General features: G+C 39.7%; 1 protein-coding gene across 9 annotated transcripts in view; it reads right to left on the reverse strand.

The window, feature by feature from the left end:
- CPQ (carboxypeptidase Q) overlaps window positions 1–25,364 on the reverse strand; it is a 575,285-nt gene that overhangs the window by 299,260 nt on the left and 250,661 nt on the right. For all 9 annotated transcript variants that reach the window (XM_042254452.1, XM_042254454.1, XM_012184096.4 and 6 more), the window contains one exon: window positions 9,993–10,200. In XM_042254452.1, coding sequence (XP_042110386.1) covers window positions 9,993–10,200 — 208 coding nt within the window. The remainder of the gene's footprint in view (window positions 1–9,992; window positions 10,201–25,364) is intronic.

Consider the following 25,364-nt stretch of genomic DNA (forward strand, 5'->3'; position numbering starts at 1 on the left):
TTATGCCTTAGCTCCATGAATACAAAGTTCATTATCAAATTGATTGGGAAATTACAGGAGGTCGCATTACACTCCTTAAAAAAGAATAACATTACTCTTTGGACTTTCACATATGCTACTCCTTCTTCTTGGAATATTCCCCATCCCAACTACATCCCCATAAACTTTTGCATGGTTAACCCTTCATGGTTAACTGTTCTGCTGTAGGAATAAGTTGGATCTCACCAGAAAACCTTCCTTGGCCTCCTTGACCAGGGTGGTTCTCCCCACCATACCACTTGGCTACCATATTATAGCACTTAGCACCTGTTACTGCACTTCCTTGTTTAACTCCCTGTCTCTACCATGAAACCTCACAAATTACTGAGGGCTAATTAATATATCAAATGAACAAATTCTCCAAGTCACCCACACTGCACTTTTCCTTCTCTCCAAACTTTAACAACTCTTGCCAATTTTATTTCTTAAATATTTCCTGAATCCATCTCTTCTTTTCTAACAGTATTTCAACTGTCTCTGTTCACATCCAGCTGATTTCCTGGCTGAATTTCAGTATTTTGTCCCTCAAATACATACAGTGGGTAGAGTGAGTCAAAGTGAAAAATCTACTGCTAACCATACCTTTCAGCCCCTCCGTGCTACTAACAGGACAAAGCCCAGCCCTCCGAGGGGCACGCCAGGCTTCTGTGGTTAGTCCCTCCTGATTTTCAGTCCCTTACTCCTGCATAAGCTCTGCCCTCTCCAAAGAAGGCTAACACTCACTGAGGGTCAGAGAGGCAAAATAACCTACCAACAAAATGTCAGAGGCAGGATGTGAACTCTACAAGCTACATTTCTAGCCACGGTGCCATGCTGCCCACTCAATGCTGCTGCTGTAACCCTAGTGCCTGACACACACCGCATATTCCATAAATGTGTGCCGAATGAATGAATGAATGGTTGAAAGGGGGAAGAATATAAAAAACACCAAAATATAAACTATCCGATAGATCTTACTCCTCTTTTCTCCTGTTTCTCAGAAAGTTTGGGGATTATTGCAGAACGACCTGTTAGAGATCTCCAGTGCACATCAGCACATTAAAGGCTTAAGGAGTTCTTCAGAAAAAAAAGTGGGGTGTTTGCTTAACTTTTCTCAATAGAAGAGTTCCTAACTGTATTTGAACACAGAATGTTTTCTTTAAAAAAAGAAAGAAAAGAACACCTACCAACACCCCTCCTCTGTGAAACATTGAAAGGGCTCCCACTGTGTCTGAGCATCTGAGAGCATACAGTCTGCACTGTCAAGCTCCTGATAATCTCCAGGTATTTTTCTTTTTTAAGAATGGAATTTTAAGGCTGGAAATGACCTTTGAGCTTTTCCAGACAAAGTCCCCCATTCTGTCTTTGAAGGATTAAGTGGCCCAAAGTCGCTCAGGTTATTTGTGGCAGAAATAAAACCAGAAACAAGGCCTGGCAACTCCCACCCAGTGGGCTCTTTGCATCAGTCCACACCAGTGACCCTCCATGTGCAGTGACCTCTGTCCCTCAGGGGACATCTAGCAGTGCCTAGAGACATCTTTGATGGTCTCGGCTGGGGAGTAGGGGACAGACGGGGAACGCTGCTAAATATTCCACAATGTAAACCATGGCCTCCCACAACAAAGAACTATCTGGCCTCAAATATCAATAGTGATGACGCTGAGAAACTCTGTCCCACACTAAACAAAAGAAAAAGCAAACTGTCCAGTGAACAGACGAGAGCTTTCATTCCAACATTTCCCGCTAGCCTGCACAGTGCGGCATTATATTTGAAATAATACCGGCATATGAAAATGAAATTGTCCTTTGAATCCCTGAAAATAACTGCTGTTGGAAAAAGGCTTAGACTAACCACCCCCCCATCAAGGCTTTACTGAAATGGGTTTGGATATTATTAACCAAAAAAAAAAAAAAAAAAAAAAAAACCCAAACATACTTCTTTACATGCAATTCCCTCAGAAGAATTCTTGAATGTATTAACTTTTGAAAAATACTGCATTTACTAAGCAAGACCTCAGAATAAGGCCTAGGAGATCACTGAGGAACAATAGCAACCAGCCAGCCTTAGGCCAGCTCAAGAGACTCTGCTCTTGATCTCCCGTAGAGTCTCCCCCATAGCTGCCCTGTGGCCCTGGTCCCAGGTCCCAGTCATGTCAGTTTGAGCACAACCCTCCTTCTTGTTTGCTTGTTTGAGTGGGAGACCCTGGAAGGATCATAAATGAAGCCTGGGAAAGGACTGTGTGGGGAGATGCTAGCACGGGGTCCCACCTACACTGGGGGCTCCACAGAGGTTGCTCACGGGCAGCCGCTGCTTTCCAGGAGACAGGCTCACTCTTGGGAGCATCTTCAGAGCGTCTCCTCATTGGGTTTCTGTGCCACTGTTCTCTAAGATATCATCACTGGGGAAGCTGAACAAGGATATACCCCACCCAAGCTTCCTGCACTATTTTTACAACTTCTTGGGGGCTGAAAATTATTTCCAAATAAAAAGTGCTTTTTAGATGATGAGATTGGTAGTAGGTCTATCTTGTCTTCATCTCTGGTCTTTTGCTAAAACAGAAACACCTGATTACCTGGTTGGTGAGGGTAAAGCTGTATGAATAGGGCCACAGGGGAAGAGGGCATCAGAAAGTGTCACTGACACCAAAGAAGTGCTGTGTCTATCAGCTCCTCTTCCAAAGGGACAGGGAGCTAAAGAGGCTGAGACCCAAATCAAACTCAGCGGAGAGATGATGAGTAGCAGGAATGGACCAAGCACAGCTGGGTTTCCAAGTAACAACTCTCACGGGTGCGCTAAGGAAACTGCAAAACAGCAACGGACAGTATGTCTGAGAGTTGCTCGTGCCCAGAAAAGTGATGTCAGAAGACACAGCATGAGAAAAAGACGCAAATAATGACTTAGCAGGCACAGCATGACTTGAATCATGAATCGACAAAATCCCACAGATTTACACACTATCTGTCCAGCTAAAATGCACCCCGGCACAATGGAGTATCTTTGAGGTAGAAAGAAATGGGAGTCGGGAAACCTGTAGTCACCTTCCAGATGTGACCTATCACACATCTGTTGTGTCTCCTTGGACAAAGTCACTCAGATTCAGTTTCCCCATCTGCAGATCAGGGAATGCCTGCTGATTGCTAAGAGCCTCACCTGTCTGTCTCACTTGTGTAAGACTCTTCTAATAGGTGTGATACCCTCTATTGACTTACTAAAAAATAAAACCTATTCATAATGGCAATAAGTTTCCTAAGAATTTTCCAATGCACATCTGCTCTTTAATAAATGTGAGTAGAATAACGTGGCTATTCTAGGGCCAGGGAGGATCAGCTCAGAAGTCAAGGAGCTCTCATTCCCACCCTTTCAGATTCATTTTCAACCATGGATGGGCCACACAAATACATGATTTCCTGGGGGAAAAGCTGTCTGACAGAAAGGCGTTCAAAGGCCTAATGTCACACAGATGGCCAGAAAACACATGAAAGAAATGTTCAACATCACTAACTATTAGAGAAATGCAAAACAAAACTACCATGAGGCATCATCTCACACCGGTCAGAATGGCCATCATCAAAAAATTTCCAAAAACTTTATGCTGGAGAAGATGTGGAGAAAAGGGAACCCTCCTACATGGTTGGTGGGAATGTAAATTGGTACAGCCACTATGGAGAACAGTACTGAGATTCTTTTAAAAAAAATCTATAAATAGAACTACCATATGACCCAGCAATCCCACTCCTGGGCAGACACTGGGAGAAAATCGTAATTCCAAAAGATCTATGCACCCCAATGTTCACTGCAGCACTATTTATTAACACAATAGCTAGGATATGGAAGCAACGTCAGTGTCTATCAATAGAGGAATAGGTAAAGAAGATGGGGTACAAATATACAATGGACTCAGCCCTAAAAAGCAATAAAATTGTGCCAGTTTGCAGAGACACAGATGGACCTAGAGACTTCATACAGACTGAAGTACGTCAGAAGGAGAAAAAAAAATATCAGATAATACCATGCATATGCAGAATTTAGAAGGATGATACAGATAGGCTTATTTGAAGAGCAGAAATAGAGACACGGACTTGTAAATGCCAAGTGGGGGGAGGGTAGGATGAATTAGGAGATTGGGATTGACATGTATACACTACTATATTTAAAACAGATAACTCATGAGGAATCTACTGTGCAGCACAGGAAATTCTACTCAACGCTCTGTGGTAATTAAATGGAAAGGCATTTTCATTTATGGCATGTAGATGGGGAAACTTCATGGCAAATAGATGGGGAAACAATGGAAACAGTGAGAGACCTTATTTCTTTTGAGTTCCAAAAAATAAAGAGACTTTATTTTGAGGGAGGGGCTCCAAAATTACTGCAGATGGTGACTACAGCCATGAAATTAAAAGATGATTGCTCCTTGGAAGAAAAGCTATGACCAACCTAGACAGCATAGTAAAAAGCAGAGATATTACTTTGCCAATAAAGGTCCGTCTAGTCAAAGCTATGGTTTTTCCAGTAGTCATGTATGGATGTATGACTATAAAGAAAGCTGAGAGCTGAAGAATTGATGGGTTTGAACTGTGGTATTGGAGAAGACTCTTGAGAGTCCCTTGCACTGCAAGGAGATCCAACTAGTCAATTGTAAAGGAAATCAACCCTGAATATTCATTGGAAGGACTGATGCTGAAGCTGAAACTCCAGTACTGTGGCCACCTGATGCGAAGAAGTTACTCATTGGAAAAGACCCTGATGCTGGGAAAGACTGAAGGCAGGAGGAAAAGGGGATGACAGAGGATGAGATGGTTGGATGGCATCACTGACTCGATGGACATGAGTTTGAGCAAGCTCTGGGAGTTGGTGATGGACAGGGAAGCCTGGCGTACTGCAGTCCATGGGGTCGCAAAGAGTCAGAGACGACTGAGTGACTGAATTGAACTGAAATGGAAAGGAAATTCATAAAAATAAATTATATATATAATGATACACTTTGTTGCACAGTAGAAACTAACACAACATTCTAAAACAACTATATTTCAATAAAAATTAGTATTTTAAAAAACGGCCTAATGTCAGAGCTCCCAGCGACCTGCTTTTTGCCAGTGAAATGCACCCCCTCAAAGTTTTCAGGTCTGCTGAGCCCTGCACAACACGCCCAAATCACAGAGGAGCAGTTTCAGAAGAGGGAAGAGTGGAGAGAGGATTTCAGGCCTGGAGGAGCCGTCTTGTGGGGTTTTTAGGAAGTGGGTAGGATTTGTGTCTATAATACCCTTATTCTGCCTTTTCATATATTGAGACCCAATAAAGTATTTGTTAATTGGCATTTTTTAAAGCCTGTGATTAATTCAGTCAAGGCTTATATCTGAACTATGTAACAGGGTTCTGAAACTAATGCTTTGTTAATCACACATACACTTTTCCAGAGCCAAAATTCACAACATGTTGTCCATAGATCTTGGGCCAAATCAGAAGGATTCTTTATGTGTTACATGCTTTCTTTTCATCAAGGTGCTGTGCATGTATGAGATATAAGGTGGGTGTCAGCGTCGAAGAGTATCGGCCACTGCCCGGTTGTTAGACCACTTTCAGGTCACCCACAATGCTTGGCTGCAGGCAGAATAATGGTGGTTTCAAAACACATCCTCTTCATTTTTAGCAATAATATCCACTGTGACTGGTTTGCTCAGCACTATTTGCTCAGCATTGTTCACAGGCGTTAATAAGAAGCAAGGTATCAAGGATATGTCAGGGATAAGTAGGTCAACATAAATGATCAAGACCAATATTTATGTCATTGTCAACATACTAATTTAAATTAAAACTTTATTAAAATTAAAAATAAAGTTAAATCATTTTAGAAAAGTTTTTCAGAGTTTAGGAGAGCTGAACTCCCTCACTAGCCAGTGGAAGAATGTGTCTAGGTGGTCTGGGATCTCTGCCATACATCTCCTTTTCCCCTTCTTCATTCTAATTTTCCACTCGTTTATGAATAGTACTATATAATTTAACCATAACTGCCTCCTACTCAACTTCCCTAAACTTTTCCCAATGTGATCGCTTTTCCTCTGTCTTCCTCACCTCTGATCACTCACTTCAGCGTTTACCTTTATTTTACTTTTATTTTTTTGGGGGGGTGGGGGGAGCTTTCCTGATAGCTCAGTTGGTAAAGAATCCACCTGCAATGCAGGAGACCCCAGTTCGATTCCAAATCTGAATTGAATTCATTACAATATTGCTTCTGTTTTATATTTTGGTTTTTTGGCTGCGAGGCATCCCTCCCCAACCAGGGACAGTACCTGCACCTCCTGCATGGGAAGGTGAAGTCTTAACCAGTGGAGGGCCATCAAAGTCCCAGCATTTACCTTTATCATAACTTTTATCTTTTAGGGGACAGGACAGGGACCTGACAGCTTGGAAACTCCACTATGAGACTGGCATTTTAAAACATAATTGAACTGCATTGCAAAAATGCAGAAGCAGAAAAAGAACAGAAGAAAAGAAAGTCAGGGGGGAAATTTCAAGGGCCTGAATTAGAACAATAACAACATAAAGACAAAGCAGGAATAGATTGTTTTTTAAAATAGGTTGAAAGTAGACTGAATAGGATATGGTTCTTAACGGTAGGTCAGTAATAGAGAGGAGAGAATGAAAAATAATTTGAAGTCTCTGAACTGTGCTCATAAGTAAATAGGGTTCCTTTAACAGAGACAAGAAATTAAGATGAGGTGTCAGGTGTGAGGGGGTTGATGAACTCGAGTTTAGCCACATAGAAATGCATTTGGGGATGATGTCCAACATGCCCATGGACAACCAATGTTCTAAATAGGCAGGAAAACTTTTGGATTTAAACAGAATAGAGATTAAGAAAATCATCCATTCATTTTCTTCTTTTTTTAAAATTTTTCTCCTCATTTCACTGAAATAAAATATGTATGGAGAAGCCACTGCTTGCCAAATTCTGGGATAGGCATTAGGGAAAAAAAGAAAGAAAGTAAACAGGAGGCTCATAGCATCTGCAACAAGCTCTGGTGGGAGATGGCGGTCTAACAGTGGCGTCAGGTGGTGGAATGAGGGAGGCTTGTAAGGGATGTACTGTGCTTACTCATGCTCATTAAGCTGCCTAACCCCTAGAGGGGAAACACACGCTTCCGGCTTCCCTTCATAGCCTAGACCCTCTCTGTGGTTCCAGGCAGACTGCAAGACAGACTCTTCCCGGCCCCCCCCCCCCCCCCCAACCCCACACACACAGCCACGTGGACATCACTGCAAAGCGCTCACGCACATTCCTTTCGGGCAGGTAATGCTGTGACTTCTCTGTGGGAGACCTTTTGCTAATCTTCCATCCTTTACATCTAGGTAACAAAATATTTATAACTAACTCTTGGAATGCTATGCAATACTATGATTGAGGTAAAATCCTGATTCCTAGGACCTCTCTGCAATTGTCCATCACACACCTGGAGAAGGTGTTACCCCATAGAATACAGACTGAACCATCTTGACAGAGATTAGGATGCTAAGATTCAGTCAAGCCTTGCAATTCCACTCCTAGGCACTTGTTGTTTATAAAGAAGGAAAACATATGGCCAGAAGATTTATGCAAGAAAGTTCACAAAAGCTTTATTCATAACAGTCAAAAATCAGAAACCACCAAAATGTCCATCATCCTTGGTGAATGGATAAACACACTGTGGTCTAGCCTCACAATGAAATATTACTCAGCAGAATAAAGGAATGAGCAGCAGATACAACATGGATAAACCTGAAAAGCATTATGCTCAGTGAATAAATCCAGTGTGAAAGACTCCACGTGCATGATTCTATCTCCATGAAATCCCAGAGAAGAAAGAGCTATAGTTTCAGGAAGCAGATCATGGTCCCTCGGGGACAGAGGAGTTGAGGAGGAGATGGACTGTAAGGGGGCCCAAGGGAACATTTAGGGTCAGGAAAATATTCTCCATTATGCTTTGGGTTATGTTACTGGGTGCATTTTTTCAACACTCATGGAAATGTACACTTAATTTGGTAAGCTTATTTTATGTGAACTATACCTCAATAAAACTGATTGAAAAACAGTCCTGCAGGGCTGAGGAGCAGAGTGAGCGCACGCAGCAGGAAGATGCCACTGGCTCCTGGGAAGCTCTCAGCCAGCACCACCTCAATCTTCCTGCTGCTGCTGCCCAAGAAGGCCTCTGTTTTAATGCTTTAGCCACAGACCCTGACACCCACTGGCCATTTCAGACTACAGTTCTGATAACTCACTCTCACCTTGCCACCCGTACTTAGGCTAGAACCAGCGTGCGCATCTGGATAGCTGATAAAAATATAATCCTAAACCCCTCCCACCTGGACTAACAACCTTAACATAGCAACATTTTGTCCTGGAAGTACTGACAGTAAGGATTACACTCCAAGGGGGTCTTGACTACTCGGTTCCTGGAACCTGGACTCTTGGCTCTTTTATTGCCTCTGTTTTCTGAAGAGACAAGGGGCTTGTTTCTTTTCTCAACACTTAAAACCATAATTTCGCTATGGCTGTCTGACTCCCCTGGTCCTACTGAGATCTTGCTTTTCCACTATATCTGTGGCTTATAACCCCAGGGTTGATCAATGCCCCAGCCCTGGGAGCAGTTCATTTAGGAAGAGAGAAAAGGGTTCTGAACTTAAAACGAATCTGTACTGCAGTACAGCCCTTAAGTCTGAGAGAGGCCCCAAGCTAGGACACATGCAGAAGTTTCTCCATCACTGTGCACTTGTTCTTTCACCCCTCTGATCTCCTTAAACAAAATACAAGTCTAAACTTTCCAAACAGCTTTATTTTAGGGGCTATTTTCAGAATTCCAATACCTGCTAATAAATAAGATTCATACCAGAAACCTTATAAAAGCCGTTTTTTTTGTACATTTGATGTCATAGGAAGAAAACATGACATTCAGTGGGTTCCTGTGACATGACAAACACTGTATCAGGAGGCTATTGGATGTGCATTATCTAATCTAGTCCTCACAATAATCCTGTTCTTCCCCTTCTTTGTAGATAAATTCTCTTAGACTTAGAGAATAAGTAACTTGCTGAAGTTATTTGATCTTTAGCTAGTATAGAGTTTGAATATGTATCTAGGACTATTTGATTTTCAAAAAAACAAACAAACAAACAAACAAACAAAAAAAACCTCTAAAGATTTCACATAAACTGTGGTCTACAGTTTGGTTTAATATTCACAAGGTCCTGGGTTTGAGTCCCTTCTCAGCCATTTACTAGCTGTATGGACCTTAGGCAAGTGAGTTTCCTTCTAGATTATTTTTCCTCATCTGTAAAATGGAGAAAATAGACCTACTTCACAGAGCTTTGAAAAGATGAAGTAAGACAAGTCACACAATAAGCATACTATCAACTATTGGCATGATCTCAAATGCCAAGCTGGTTCCAAATGGAAGAAATACGACACAAATAGACAAATACTGCCCTCAGCTATTCAGAGTCGAACTTCCACAGAGCGGGTCATGTTTTGCCCTTCAGTTAGTCCTGCCCTTGTTCATTCAATGTAGTAAACTTTTAATAGGGAAAATGTGTGTGAGTGTGTGTGTGTGTGTGTGTGTGTGTGTTAGCTGCTCAGTCATTCTTTGCAACCCCATGGACTGTAGCCCTCCAGGCTCCTTGGTGCATGGGATTTCCCAGGCAAGAATACTGGAGTAGGTTGCCATTTCCTTCTCCAGGAGACCATCCTTACCCAGGGATCGAACTTGGGTCTCTTGCATTGCAGGTAGATTCTTTACCATCTGAACCACCAGGGAAGGTCTGTGTGTGTGTGTGTGTGTGTGTGTGTGTGTGTGTATCAGCTCTGTGTGTGTGTGTGTGTGTGTGTGTGTGTGTGTGTGTGTGTGAGGATCAGCTCTGCAGATTCGTGCTCTCTTTCCTAAACCGTTTCTAAAAACTGAAACTTGACCACAACATCCTGTTCCCAGACAGTCCATCTCACCTGCTCCGGATACTTGCTCCCAGTGATCTCCGCCACCGTGTTGAAGGAATCAGCATCTGGATAGCTCTTTGCCCCCATCTTCAGTTGAATGACAATTCTGTTCCCGTGAGAAGCCATTCTTGACATCATCTCTGCGTCTTCCACCGTAATACAAGCTGTTGGGATCTTTGGCACACCATTCTGGTATTCCTGAATACCTGTGTGAGGGCTTGAGAAAAGAAGTCACCAGGTTACCTTGATAGTGGAAATGGACCAAATGTATTTTTTTAAAGCCCCTGTATTTGACATTTGATTTTCACTGGTCTTTGTTTGTATGTGAGGAACGGAAAGGGTGGGCAATATTGGTTTACTTGCTTTTGATGTGAAGGTAAATTTTTTTTTTTTGGTAAAAATAACTTAGAAACTGGTTTAATAATAATTTCATTGAAAACAGTCTATAAAATGTATTTTGATAATTTGAATAATCCTTTAAAAAGTTGTAAATTGCTTCAAATTCAGTGTCTTTAAGACCAAGAGGTGAACACATGTGTTCGAGGAGATGAAACTCTATCACAGCTACAGACCAGAGGACCCACAAACTGGCGTAGATGCACCTGGTTCTCTGGTCTGGCTTGAGTGCTGCTGTCTTCCCAGCCGAACACAGAGGTCTGCAATGTAGCCCTGTGTAAGAGGAGAATGCCCTGCATAAGGGTAGAACGCTCTGCAGGAAAACCATAGAACAATGTTGGAAGAAATGTTTGTGTTTCCATAAGGAAAAGTGCCAAATAAACCCAGGTCCAGTGACATCACCACTACAAGAAAAAGGCTCCTGAATGCTCCCCGTATCCCATCAGTCTATCCCTGTCTTCTGTGGAAGCACAAGCTAAGAGCCTTCTTATTCAAATTAAAATTTATTTTAATATTTCCATACTTGCTTCAGGTTGTCTCATAGTCAGAGAAAAGCCTCTCTCCTCCTTTTAGCCATAACACATTTCTCTCCTGGAGAAGTGACCTCAGTCTTCACGTGCACAAACATGGTGATACAGTCTTACCACTGCCTTCTTGGTGTGACTATACTCTCGTGACCATGTATTAGGTGATGACTAGAGAAACTGCATGGCAAAGTGATTAAGAATAGAGACCCTGGATTCAAATCTGGACTGTGCCACGTACTACTAATGGGCCTTGGTCAAGTTACACATCAGACTTCCCTGGTGGCTCAGCGGGTAAAGAATCTGCCTGCAATGCAGGAGACCCAGGTTGGATTCCTGGGTTAGGTAGATCCCCTGGAGGAGGGCATGGCAACCCACTCCAGTATTCTCACTTGGAGAATCCCAAGGATAGAGGAGCCTGGCGGGTGATGGTCGCTAGGGCCACAAAGAGTCAGACACGACTGAAGCGACTGAGTATGCACGCACTAAAGTTATACATCTTTGCTTCAGTGGCTTCATCTGTGACTGAAGATGGTAATTATAATATCCACTCCATAGTTATTTAGCAAATTTACTTAATTTATACAAACATATCACTTACCCTAGAATATAGTAAGCACTCGATAAATGTTAAATATTTATCATACTAATTTATCTATTGCATTAATCTTGCAGAGAAAGACTGTGTGAGCTCAAGTCCTTAAGAGCATCTAAGCACATTCTTTATAGACATTTCTTAAGTGTTGGCTGGAAATTTTATCCTTCAGAAGAGAGAGACAATGACTTTTAAATCTAAAACTTATAAACCAAAGCCTGAATCTGAATCCCTGTTCCAGAATATGCCTGATCCACTCTGACTTCTGGTTTAGGGAAAGCTATGGAGTTACATAACTCAGGTCAGATCCTGGTTCTGCCAACTCTCTGCCTGCCTGACACCAAGCAACTTGGATCATCTCTCTGTTTCTGAGCTTCCACATCTGAAATGTGGAGAATATTAGCACTGACCTCACAAGATTGCTACGAGGAATAAAAGAGATAGCTTAGGTAAAGGATTTAAAAGTGCTTGGCACATAGGAATTACTTAGTAAACATTAGTTGTTATTATTATTATTTCTTCAGTGTTAATTTTCCCCACTGACTTGGTAGAGTGATTAATGACTGAAAGTATTTTGAAACATGTAGGAAGACAATCTAAATATTTATTATTCATATTACCTTACGTGATGTCTAGGATCCAACAAACTCTCCTTGTTCTCAGGCTCTCTGACTCGAAAGGAGGTCAGTGTAACACTTCTTAATAGGCTCTTTTAAATAATGTTTCCAAACAAATTGGCACTAAGTTGCAGGTAAGAGGTCTTAATCCAGGTACAGTGAACTGGGCATACACCCATAGCTCTACTGAGGAAAATGGCATTTCCCAACTGTGGTACTGAATTCAAGATATAAAATGCTTCTAATTTATTTCTGTAATTAAGCATGTGCTCTGGTGGTGGAGTATTCAGCACTGTTTAGTGGAAGTAGACAGAAAGAAGACTCAGCAGTTTTAGTTAACGTTTTGTATTGTCACTGACAATTGTCCTACAGGAGATGAGCAGCATAGACACCAGCTCTCTGGCCCCATTTACAAGCCCCATGTGCAATTTACAAATAACAAAGCATAAATGAAAAGGAAGCTGTAAAAAACACTCAAAATAAGAACATTTAAAGATTAATACCAATCCCTTGCAAAGTCTTCAAAAAATACAAGGGAATGGAACGCTTTCCAACTCATTCTACAAGGCCACCACTACTAATAACAAAACCAGAGATAGACACTGCTAGGAAAGAAAACTACAGGCCAAAATAGCTTATAAGTATAAATGCAAAAAAAAAAAAAAAAAGAAGAAGAAACTAAAACAAACTGATACAGCAACATATGAAAACACCATGACCAAGAGGACTTTATTCAGGAATGCAATTGATTTAATATCAAAAAGTCAATCAATGTAGTACATTATAATAATGTAAACAAAGATAAAAATCACATGATCATCTCAATAGATGCTGACTAAGCCTTGGACAAAATCTAATCCCCTTTGACAATAAAAACACTCAACAAACTAAAAATGGAAGGTAACTTCTTCAACCCAATAAAAGCTATCTATGAAAAACCCATAGCAAACATCTTAAGTGGTAGAAGATGAAATACTTTCTCCCTGAGATCAAAGAACAAGACTAAGATGTCTGCTCTGAGCACTTCTATTCAACATTGGACTAGAGGTTCTAGCTAGAAAAATCAGACAAGAAAAAGAAATTAAAAAAATCTAGATTGGAAAAAAGAAGTAAAACTGTTCACAGATGGTCAAATATATAGAAAATCATAAGGAATCACACACAAAAAAACTACTAGAACTAATGAGCAAGTACAGCAAGGTTGCAGGATTTAATATCAATATACAAAAGTCAATTGTACAGTAGTGATAAACAATATAATAGAGTAGCAATATAGTAGAAACGAGGGACACCTGAGTTCGATCCCTGGGTTGGGAAGATCCCCTGGAGGAGGGCATGGCAACCCACCCCAGTATTCTTGCCTGGAGAACCCCATGGACAGAGGAGCCTGGCAGGCTGCCGTCCATGGGGTCGCAAAGAGCTGGACATGACTACGTGAGTAAGCACAGCACAGCACAGCAATGAGCAGTCGGAAAATGAACAATCGCTTTTTCATTAGCAACAAAAGGAATAAAATACTACAAATAAATTTAACAAAAGGTGTGTGAGATTTACACAATGAAAACTGCAAAATGTTGAGATAAAGAAGATCCAAATGAAAAGTGCCCTATGTTTATGGACTGGAAGCCTTCACATTCTTAAGATGCTGTGTGCGTGCCGTACTCAGTCGCTTCAGTTGTGTACAAATCTTTTCGCCCCCACAGAACGCAGCCTGCCAGGCTCCTCAGCCCATGGGATTCTCCAGGCAGGAATACTGGAGTGGGTTGCCACGCCCTCCTCCAGGGGACCTTCCTGAGCCAGGGATTGAGCCTGCATCTCCTGCACTGCAGGCGCCACCAGGGAAGCCCTCTTAAGATGGCAATAGTCCCCCAATTTATTACAGACTCAGCGCAATCCCTATCAAAACTCTAGCTGCCTTTTTTGATGAAATTTACAAGTTGATTCCAAAATTCATATGGAAAAGCAAGGGACTCAAAATAACCGGCACAAGTTGAAAAAGTGGAACAAAATTGGTGGATTCACACTTTCATATTCAAAAATACATTACAAATCTATGGTAATTAAAAGGATAGTACTGGTATAAAGGTAGATATAATGATTAATAAAATAGAATTGAGAAGTAAAGTTTTTAAGAACGGTCAATTCATTTTCAACAGGAGGGTTGAAGTAATTCATTGGGGATGAAAAGTATTTCCACAAATGGTGCTGGGACCAACCAGATACCTGCATGAAAAATAATGAAATTGCACCCCTACATCACACAAAATATGAAGGAATCATAGACCCAAATGTAAGAGCTAAAACTATAAAACTTCACAATCATAGGTAAGGAAATTGTTTCTTAGATACAACATTGAAGTCATAAGCAACAAAAGAAAAAAGAGATAAATTGAATCATCAAATCATTAAACTTTTGTACTTCAAACGGCACCACCAAAAAGTGAAGAACACAAAACACAGAATGGGAGAAAAATTTTACAAATCAAATATCTGAGAAGGCGCTTGTGTCTAAAATATATTAATCACTCTTAAAAGCTCAATAATAAAAGACTAGCCAATTTAAAACTGCGTGAAGAAATTGAATAGACAGTTCAACAAATAAGATACACAAATGCATAAAAAGCCTCTGGAAAGATGCCGCACACCACTAGCTATAAGGGAAATGCAGGTCAGAACTACAACGAAGTGCCGCTTTGCATAGGATGGCTATGAACGAATAGAAAGGTGAAAACAAACGCTGGCAGTAATGCGGAAGACTCAGTCCTTGTACATAGCTGGTATTGAATATAAAATGGCATAGTCAATTTGACAGTTCCTCAAAAAGTTAAACATTTAGTTACCATATAACCCACAGTTCTACTACTAGGTATAAACTCAAAAGAAATGAAAATATGTGTTCACACAAAAATGAGCACACAAATGTTTCCAGTATTATTCAGAAGAGGCCAAGGTCAGAAACAAACCTAATGCCCATCAGCTGATGAGGGGATATTCCAATACACTATATCTATACCATGAAATACTATTCAGCAATAAACAGCAATTGTTCTGAAGTGTGCTACAGCATGAATGGACCTTGAAAGCATTATCCTGAAGCCAATCACACACCACCACAGTTAGTCCCCTACATACGAACCTTCAAGTGGCAAACGTTCAAAGGCGTGAACACGTGTTTGCATGTCTCACCACATAAGTTAGTTCACATGTCTGGCGTACCTCGTCATGTGTGTGCATTCTCTGTAAGTGGTGTGCTTTGGGGTACTTAACTGTGTAGTACAGTATCTTTATTTCAAGCCCGGGATGGGAGTGAACTTGCAGCTCGCCCTCTCTCCTATTGCTGATGACTCTTTCAGCTCCACCATCTCCCACCGCTTCTTCCTCCTCCGGTCAGTAACTGTTCTCTGGATGCCAGCCTCTGGATGCCAGCTGTTATTCTGTACTACTGTAACTTTCAAGGTACTATACGATAAGATTAAGAATGCTTTCTTTATTTTTTGTATTTGTTTTTTTATGTGTTATCTGTGTGGAAAGTATTATAAAGTCTATTACATACTGTTTATCAGCTTATTTAGTCGGGTACCTAGAATAACTTTGTTGGACTTATAAACAAATTAGACTTATAAATATGCACTCAGGACAAAACTTGTTTACACGTAGGAGACCTACTGTATCATAATATTCCATTTGCAAGAAATGTTCAGAAAAGGCAAATTCATAGATGTAGGAAGCAAATTTTAGGTTGTCTTGTGCTGCTGGAAAGGAGAGGAAATGGGGAGTGAATGCTGATATGGGATTTCTTATCAGGATGATAAATATGTTCTAAAATTAGACAGTGATGGATCTTTGAATATACTAAAAAAACTGTATGTGTTAAAAAGTAAATTATATGGTTTGTGAATGTATCCTAATAAAACTTTTAATATAAAATATCAAAATAAAAATCTAAGCTTCCAGATTTCTCTTCAGGGGAAAAAGTTCATTCAAAAACTATGCTTTCATGACTCTGGTTTATGAGATGTATGAAAACAAAGCCTGCTGCTCTCTGAGCTTGCAAGAGGGTAATCCCAAAGTGTAAAATGAATATGGAAACTAAGTTTCAAATCAGCTTCTCAAATTCTACTAAATTTCTTGTGGGTGTGGTGTAAAGTGATACAATTTGAAGTAGGTTGAATATTGTCTTTTATCTACATAAAATAAGTGCAAGGTTTAAACAAGTAGGTTTGATATTTCCCACCTGACTGCCATACATCAGTTAAACTCCCTTATGCTAGTCACTTCTGACTAGCTCTTTATAGAAAATACAAGGTACACTGTGTTTCCAAGTACTTCAAAATTTGCAAAGTTCAAATCAACTGTTGAAAGTGGGTGTCATCTTATGATGTTAAATATCCTACAAAAGGAAAATTATGTATCCTTACTAAGGAACAGGTAGCTTTCCACAGGGGCATGGAGACATTGACTAAAGTAAAAATTATTCACAACACAGTGAAGTCTTGGACTGTTTCCTGAAAAAAGAGGTGGAAATGATTGTGAGGACTGGGAGCTTTTGAAGCTATCGTCTTTTGTTTTTATGAGAGTGTTTTTTTTAAACTTCCTTATTAGGAAGGTTAAAAGAGCATCTATTCTGTTTATTTGCTTCCCTGGTGGATCAGTAGTAAAGAATTCGGTTGTTAATGCCAGAGATGCAGGTTCAATCCCTGGGTCAGAAAGATCCCCTGGAGGAAATGGCAACCCACTCCAGTATCCTTGCCTGGAAAATCCCATGGACAGAGGAGCCTGGCAAGCTATAGTCCATGGGGTCACATAATCAAACACGACTTAGTGATTAAACAACAAATTCTGTTTGTTTTAAAAATCAGTTTGAAAATAACTTTCTTGCAAAAATTACAGTTGACTTTATTAATTTTTTTAGATTTAGCACTTTAACAGTAAATTCATCTCAGACTTTTCTACTGTTATTAACAACAACAAGAGTAAACTGATCTCAGGCATTTATACTGCCATTAAGAATACAAAAGCAAAAGGATTCATTTACACCATAATTTCCCAAAAAGGAAACACTAACATAGTTTCAACTCCCACAGGTTAAAGAAAAGGAAAGCAAAAGAAAATCTTGATTAAGAGGGAGAAAGTAGGACTAAATTTCATTTCTAATTTTTATAATTCAGTTGAAATGGCAGGAAAAAAGAGAAGAAAAAGTCAAAGTGTTGAATTCTAGTCCATACTGATGACAGATACCACATGAGCAAAACTCAACCAGCCTATTAATATTATATTCACTGAAAGATCTTATTAAGGAGACTGTAACCGACAGCATCAGAGAGCTGTGCCTGCTTCCAAAACAGAGGAACCCAGCCAGCTCCACATGTGCGAGACAGAGAGAAGATGGTCAAAGTGCTTAGTGGAATAAAACCAAGTGATTTTTTTTTTTAACATTCACAGCATATACGAAGGTTTTGGCTTCTTTCTAAGACAAAAAATATAAAGAAAATTAAAGATATAAGGAGGTACTGCCTGTAAAATTAATATAAAATAGAATTCAAGATATCTAAAAAGTTTACACAAGATTTTGTCATCTAGAAGTATTGTATAAATACTAGTTTTGTTATTTTTAGATATTTTGTAACCTTAACATCAAAACATGTATTTGTTCCCTTTTTTCCTTTCTGATCTTGTTCTTCTATGTAAGTTACAATTTTCTGCTAATATTTAGTCATTTCATCATCTTAATTTGTTTTCTTATTTTCTCCTTGAATCTTTACAATCTCTAAAAGAAAGACGTACTTGTGTATTAAGTAAGATGAAAACCCACCTTGGAATAATAAAAATGTTACAATAGATACTTCATTTAGTAAAAATAATAATGATAAAGATATAAAGCAACATAAAAATCATTTTATAAATGAAGATGGTAACCTTAACCAATGAAATGTTCTGTCCATTTTACTAATTAAATGTTGCTTTTAGTTTAAGTCTCAATGGGAACCAGTTTTGATTAACTGGACTGGAAAGTATTTAAAGGTCATCTAACCCAAGATCGCTGTCTTCTCAGTAAGAAATATGCCGTTTCTATTATTAACACTGTTAAACTATGTCAGTCTCTCATTACCCTCAGAGCCCAAACACCCTCCTATTAGAACAGAACTGAAAACATAACTCATAGCACATGCTATAGATGAATGTTCATGTCCCTGCAAAATTCATATGTTGGAATTCTAACCTTCATGGTGATGGTATTAGGAAGTGGGGCCTCTGGCAAGTGATTGAGTCATGAGGATATAGCCCACCTTAGAGGGATTAGTACACTTAGAAAAGAGGCTCCAGAAAGATCCGTCACTCCTTCCATCATATGAAGTTATAGTGACTAAACACTGTCTAAGAAGTGGGTGCTCATCAGACACTGAATCTGCCGGCACCATGATCTTGGACTTTCCAGCCTGCAAAACTGTAAGAAATAACTGTTGGTTGTGTATAAGTCTATGGTATTTTTGTTATAAAAGCCAAAACAAACTAGACAGCACATTTTGTCATAAGGGAAATAAGATAAAGACATTTGAATTATTTATTATCCATTCTTGATTAGAACTCTGGGGTCAGGGGGTAAGGAATGGTTGATTTCTTTCTTGACATGAAGAAAATATTTTTAAAACAAAGCATCAGATAGTCATACAAGGTCAGAGCAAGATGACAGAGCAGGAGGACGTGGAGCTCACCTCCCCCCACAAACACATCTACATGTGGAACAATTCCCACGGAAAACTAATTGGAGACTGGCAGAACTCTACAGCAGAAGCTGTAGGGAAGATCTCCACATATCTGGGTAGGATGGAAAGAGGACATAGGGTCAGGACTTCCACCCTTAGGATCTGAAAGAAGGGTCTGCACAGGCAGACCCTGGACCTGGGGCTGGATTAGGTTGAGCCACAGCTGAGCAGCTCAGTCTTGGAGTCTTACATGGAGGAGACAAGCCCTCTTGGCTTCAGGGAGAACCGCAGGAACTGGAGAAGGGCTGGAGAAGTCTCGACTCCACTCACAAAGAGCGTGCAGGTGCTGGCTTACTAACGAACAGGGTAGAGAGAGCCCTGCACCGTGGCTGCCACCTCACCGTGCTGCAGAATCCAAGTGGGGCAACACCCCACTCTGCCCACTCCATACGACGTCTTGGCACTGGATCTGGAGCAGACAGGCCCTGAGGGAAGACCCAATCCAGGGACGCACAGGAGGCTCTGGGGCAGGGGCTCTGGGGGTGTGGGGCCGCAGCTCCAGTGTTGGTGCTAACTCAACCTGCAGAGGCAGCCCAGGTCGCTGACAGCAGTACAGCCGCTGCCATTCCTCTAGCCAAGGTGCCCCAACCCCCGGCTCCAGCCTAGCGACTGCTCCACCCCTGCCCACAGCACACCCCAGCCTCGCCCTAGATCACACAGCACTAGATGCCCTTACGCTAGAGACTGCAACAAGGGAGGAACACACCTGGGGTTGTGTCTAAGTGGTGCTGCGCATGCCTACACGGGCAGTGCATCAGATCTCTGCAAGCACGGAAGCCTCACTCACTTCAATACTCCTGTCCTTCGGGGCAAAACACACACTGAGAGGGAACAGACTACTTAAGCCCAACCCTCGGGACTTCTGCTATAACATATGGGGAGCATACCCCACCCTCGACAGGCCAGGGATAGCTACAGAGCAGACAAAGCTCCACCTCACACATTGCATGGGTTTTACACCCTCCAACACCAACCACGCTCCCTATCAAGGGGACAGAGCCAGCACGCCTTGAGGAAAGATGTGGCTGGTATCTATATCAAAATCAGCCCTCATGCCAAAGACACTGGATAAAACACAGTCTACACAGGGACACTCCCACGTAAAAATACCCCTTCAAGACCACAATAGGTAACTTTTTCTCCTAAATTAACAGAGAACTGTTATTTTAGGTTTTTTTTTTTTTTTTTTTTTTTTTTTTACAGATAAATAAAATTAATGAATCTTTAGCCAGGCTCAGCAAGAAGAAAAGAGGAAAGGAATCACTTTTATTAGAGAAATGAAATTATTAGAGAAATGAAAATCAAAGCCACACACAGGTCAGAATAGCTGTCATCAAAAAGTTTACAAATAACAAATGTTGGGGAGGATGTGGAGAATGGGAAATTATCATACACTGTTGGTGGAAATGTAAAATTGCTGTACCCACCACGGAAAACAGCATGGAGGTTCCCTAAAAAGCTACAAATAGAACTACCATATGATTCAGCAACACCACCCCTAAGTATATATCCAGAAAAACAAAAGCACTAATCTGAAAAGATACACGCACCCAATGTTCACAGCAGCAGTATCTACAGTAGCTAACATATGGAAGCAACCCAAGTGCTCACCAACAGACCACTGGCTTCAGAAAATGTGGTGTGTGTGTGTGTGCATATGTGTGTATGTGTGTGTGCGTGTGTGTGTGTAGTAGTAGTAGTAGAATATCAGTCATAAAAAAGAATGAAATACTGCCATTTGTACCAACACAGGTGGACCTAGAGACTATTGCACCTAGCAAAATAAATCAGAGAAAGACACGGACTGTATGATGTCATTCATATGTGGAATGCAAAAAGTAATACAAAACTGAATATACATATACAAAACAGAAACAGATTCACAGACATAGAGAACAAGCTTATTGGGACAAATTAGGGATATGGGATTAACAGATACAAACTACTATATATAAAATAGCTGGCAACAAGTAATTTATTACATGGCACAGGGAGTTTTACCCAATATCTTGAAGTAACATAGAATAGAATCTGTAAAACAAACAAACAAAAAACCTGAATTACTATGAATCTGAATTACTTTGCTGTACATCTGAAACTAGCACTATATTAGTAAACTAATTTTTAAATTTAAAAGTTAAAAAAAAAAACAACAACAAAGTATCAGCTAAGCACCAAAGGAAACACTAGAGCCATGTTCTCAGGGTGTTTTCCACAGAATACCAGGCCGAAGAAACCTGGTAAGGGGCAAAAGATCCCATGGGCAAATACAGTCATGAGACGTTGAGCACTATTTCCCTGCTTTGAGGAGTCACAAAGCACATTAGTTTACTGATAGCTCTGAGAAGCATCATAGCTAAGAAACATGTTTGACTAAGCATTCCCAAGCTTACGTGACACTTAAGTGTAACACTTTTATCATCTCATAGTCTTATCTGAGCAAAAAGTTGATTCACTATCCTTAAAGGAGGACGAAGAAAACGCCTGGGCATTTTCCTTCAGTGATCAGTTCGGCTGGCCCTTTTTCTATAAATGTGTCTGAATACCACCAAGGCAGAGTTCCAGACTCGTTCCCCTATGTACTCCTGCTTCTCCCTCAATACTTCTGTTTATAGCCCTTATGACACTGTTATATTCACATGCCTAAACATCCCATAGTAGATATGAGTTACTCAAGAGTCTAGACCATGTCGAATGATTCTTTATACAGCAAGAACTTGTAGCTTCTACCGTATTTTAAGTATTTATATTTGCTACCATATTTTAAAGTGCTCAACAAATACATATGTGCTCTATGTATTTGTTGAACAGTTTATATATACCTTATTGGGTCTCTTTTTCCAAAGAATCCTGAGTAAAAGTCAGATTTATTTTTATTTGCAGCCAAATATATTCAAATCCTGAAAGATGATGCTGTGAAAGTGCTGCACTCCATATGCCAGCAAATTTGGAAAACTCAGCAGTGGCCACAGGACCGGAAAAGATCAGTTTTCATTCCAATCCCAAAGAAGGGCAACGCCAAAGAATGTTCAAACTACTGCACAATTGCACTCATCTCACACGCTAGTAAAGGAATGCTTAAAATTCTCCAAGCCAGACTTCAGCAATACGTGAACTGTGAACTTGTAGATGTTCAAGCTGGTTTTAGAAAAGGCAGAGGAACCAAAGATCAAATTGCCAACATCTGCTGGATCATGGAAAAAGCAAGAGAGTTCCAGAAAAACATCTATTTCTGCTTTCTTGACTATGCCAAAGCCTTTGACTGTGTGGATCACAATAAACTGTGGAAAATGCTGAAAGAGATGGGAATACCAGACCACCTGACCTGCCTCTTGAGAAATCTGTGTGCACGTCAGGAAGCAACAGTTAGAGCTGGACATGGAACAATAGACTGGTTCCAAATAGGAAAAGGAATACATCAAGGTTATATATTGTCACCCTTCTTATTTAACTTCTATACAGAGTACATCATGAGAAATGCTGGGCTGGAAGAAGCACAAGCTGGAATCAAGATTGCCGGGAGAATTATCAATAACCTCAGATATGCAGATGACACCAGCCTTATGGCAGAAAGTGAAGAAGAACTAAAGAGCTTCTTGATGAAAGTGAAAGAGGAGAGTGAAAAAGTTGGCTTAAGGCTCAACATTCAGAAAACGAAGATCATGGCATCTGGTCCCAGCACTTCATAGGAAATAGATGGGGAAACAGTGGAAGGAGTGGCTGACTTTATTTTTCTAGGATCCAAAATCACTGCAGATAGTGATTGCAGCCATGAAATTAAAAGATGTTTACTCCTTGAAAGGAAGGTTATGACCAACCTAGACAGTATATTCAAAAGCAGAGACATTACTTTGTCAACAAAGGTCCATCTAGTCAAGGCTATGGTTTTCCAGTGGTCATGTATGGATGTGAGAGTTGGACTGTGAAGAAAGCTGAGCCCTGGAGAACTAATGCTTTTGAAATGTGGTGTTGGAGAAGACTCTTGAGAGTCCCTTGGACTGCAAGGTGATCTAACCAGTCAGTCCATCCTAAAGGAGACCAGTCCTGGGTGTTCATTGGAAGGAATGATGTTGAAGCTGAAACTCCAACACTTTGGCCACCTGATGTGAAGAGCTGACTCACTGGAAAAGACCCTGGTGCTGGGAAAGATTGAGGACAGGAGGAGAAGGGGATGACAGAGGATGAGATGGTTGGATGGCATCACCGACTCAATGGACATGGGTTTAGGTGGACTCCGGAAGTTGGGGATGGACAGGGAAGCCTGGCATGGTGCGCTTCATGGGTTCGCAAAGATTCGGACATGACTGAGTGACTGAACTGAACTGATATTCCCAAAACTTGCAACAACCAAGGTAGAAAAGTCAGTACATTGACTATTTTTTTTTTTTTTAGTTTTTTATTTTTTTAATTTTAAAATCTTTAATTCTTACATGCAAGCTTCCCTTTTAAAAACATAAGCTCCATATCAAATAAATAAGTTCAAACTAAAATTACTGAAATAAGCCATTGCAGAAGATTCTTGGAATATGATAGAATAAACCTGCTCTTTAAGAACTGATCAAAAGAATCCCATAGGTTAAAATAAAAGGACACTATAACTCGAAGCTATAGAAAGAAATAAAGATCTCAGTAAAGATAAATAGGCAATTATAAGAGCTATTTTTTATTATAAAAACAGATTGTAGCTCCACTTTTAGTTTTCTACATGATTTAAGAGAGCAATTCATCGAAAATAATTAGTTTATGTATTGGGGCACATAATATATGGAGATGTAATCCTGTAACATCAACAACCAAAAGGGTTGGGGAAAGAGCTGTAAAGGAACAGTTTTTGTATGTTACTAAAATTAAGCTAATCTAAATTCAAATTAGAGTGTCATAACTTTAGGATGTTAAATGTAATCCCCATGGTAACCACAAAGAAAATAGCTCTAGAATACAAACAAAAGGAAATGAGAAAGAAATGTAAACATTCCACTAGAAAATAATCAACTAAACACAAAAGAAGATAGTAATACAGGAAATGAGAAACAAAAATGCTAAAAGGTAAAAAGGAAGCAAGTAGCAAAATGACAGAAGTCACTAATTATCAAAATTAGTTTAAATGTAAATGGATTAAGCTTTCTAATCAAAAGACAGATATTGGCAAAACTGATTTTTTTAAGTGATCCAACCATCTGCTATCTGCATGAGACTTGCTTTGAAGTCAAAGATGCAAACATATTGAAAGTGAAAGAATGGACGAAGATATTCCATACAAATAGTAACCAGAAGGGAACAGTAGTGGCTATACTAACATCACACAAAATAGACTTTGAATCAAAAAACTTTACAAGAGGAAAAAAAAGGATATTGTTTATTAATAAAAGGTTTGATACAGGAAGAAGGCATAAGAATTATAAATACTTATGCATCTAATAATAGACTATAAATGTATATGAAACAAACACTGACAGAATTGGAAAGTAGAAATGGATGTTTCTAAAATAATAGTCATAGACTTCAATATTCAACTCTCAGTAATGGTGAACAACCACTCAGAAAATGAGTAAGAAAATAAAGGACTTAAACAATGCAATAAACCAACCAGATCTAACAGACATATATAGACTACTCTTCCTAACAAAAACAGCATTCAGTTTCTTCTCAAATCTACATGAAATGTTTTCCAGGATAGACCAAATGTTAGGCCAAAATCTAATTCTCAATATATCTAAAAAGACACATATGCAAAGTATGTTCCCTGACCACAACAAAATAAAGTTAGAAACAAATATCAGAAAACTTGAAAATTTACATATTTCTGAAAAGTACATGGCAGACTCTTAACCAACCATTGGCTCAAAGAACTCACAAGGGAAACTATAAAATATTTAGAGATGAGTGAAAAAATAAATACAACACACAAAATGAAAGTCAGGACATTCCTATCAATTGCACAAAATTAAAAAGAATTTTAAGAGAGTTATACGTATACGTTAACAAACTGGGTAACCTGGATGAAATTGACAAATCGCTACAAACACGGAACTAACCAAGACTGAATCGTGAAAACATAGAAAATTTGAATGAATCTATAACTAGTAAGGAAATTAAATCAGTAATCAAAAATGTCTTCTGACTGATGGCTTCAGTAGTGGATTCTACCAACCATTTAAAGAACTAATACCAATACTTCTCAAAATATTTCCAATACAATTTAAGAAGAGAGAATGCTTCCTAGTTCATTCTATGAAGCCAGCATTACCCTGATACAAAAGCCAGGTAAAGACACTACGAGGAAAGAAAGCTACCACAAATATCCCTTAATATTTGATGTAAAAATCCTCAACAAAATACTAGTAAACAAAATTCAGCAGCATAATAAAAGGAATATACGCCATGACCAAGCGCAGTTTACTTCTAGAATGCAAGGATGGTAAGGCAAACAAATTTGATCAGTGTAATATACATGATCACCTCATCTGATAAAGAAAAAAACATGT

This window comes from Ovis aries, chromosome 9 (genome assembly GCF_016772045.2).
Source record: "Ovis aries strain OAR_USU_Benz2616 breed Rambouillet chromosome 9, ARS-UI_Ramb_v3.0, whole genome shotgun sequence".
Classification (NCBI taxonomy): domain Eukaryota; kingdom Metazoa; phylum Chordata; class Mammalia; order Artiodactyla; family Bovidae; genus Ovis; species Ovis aries.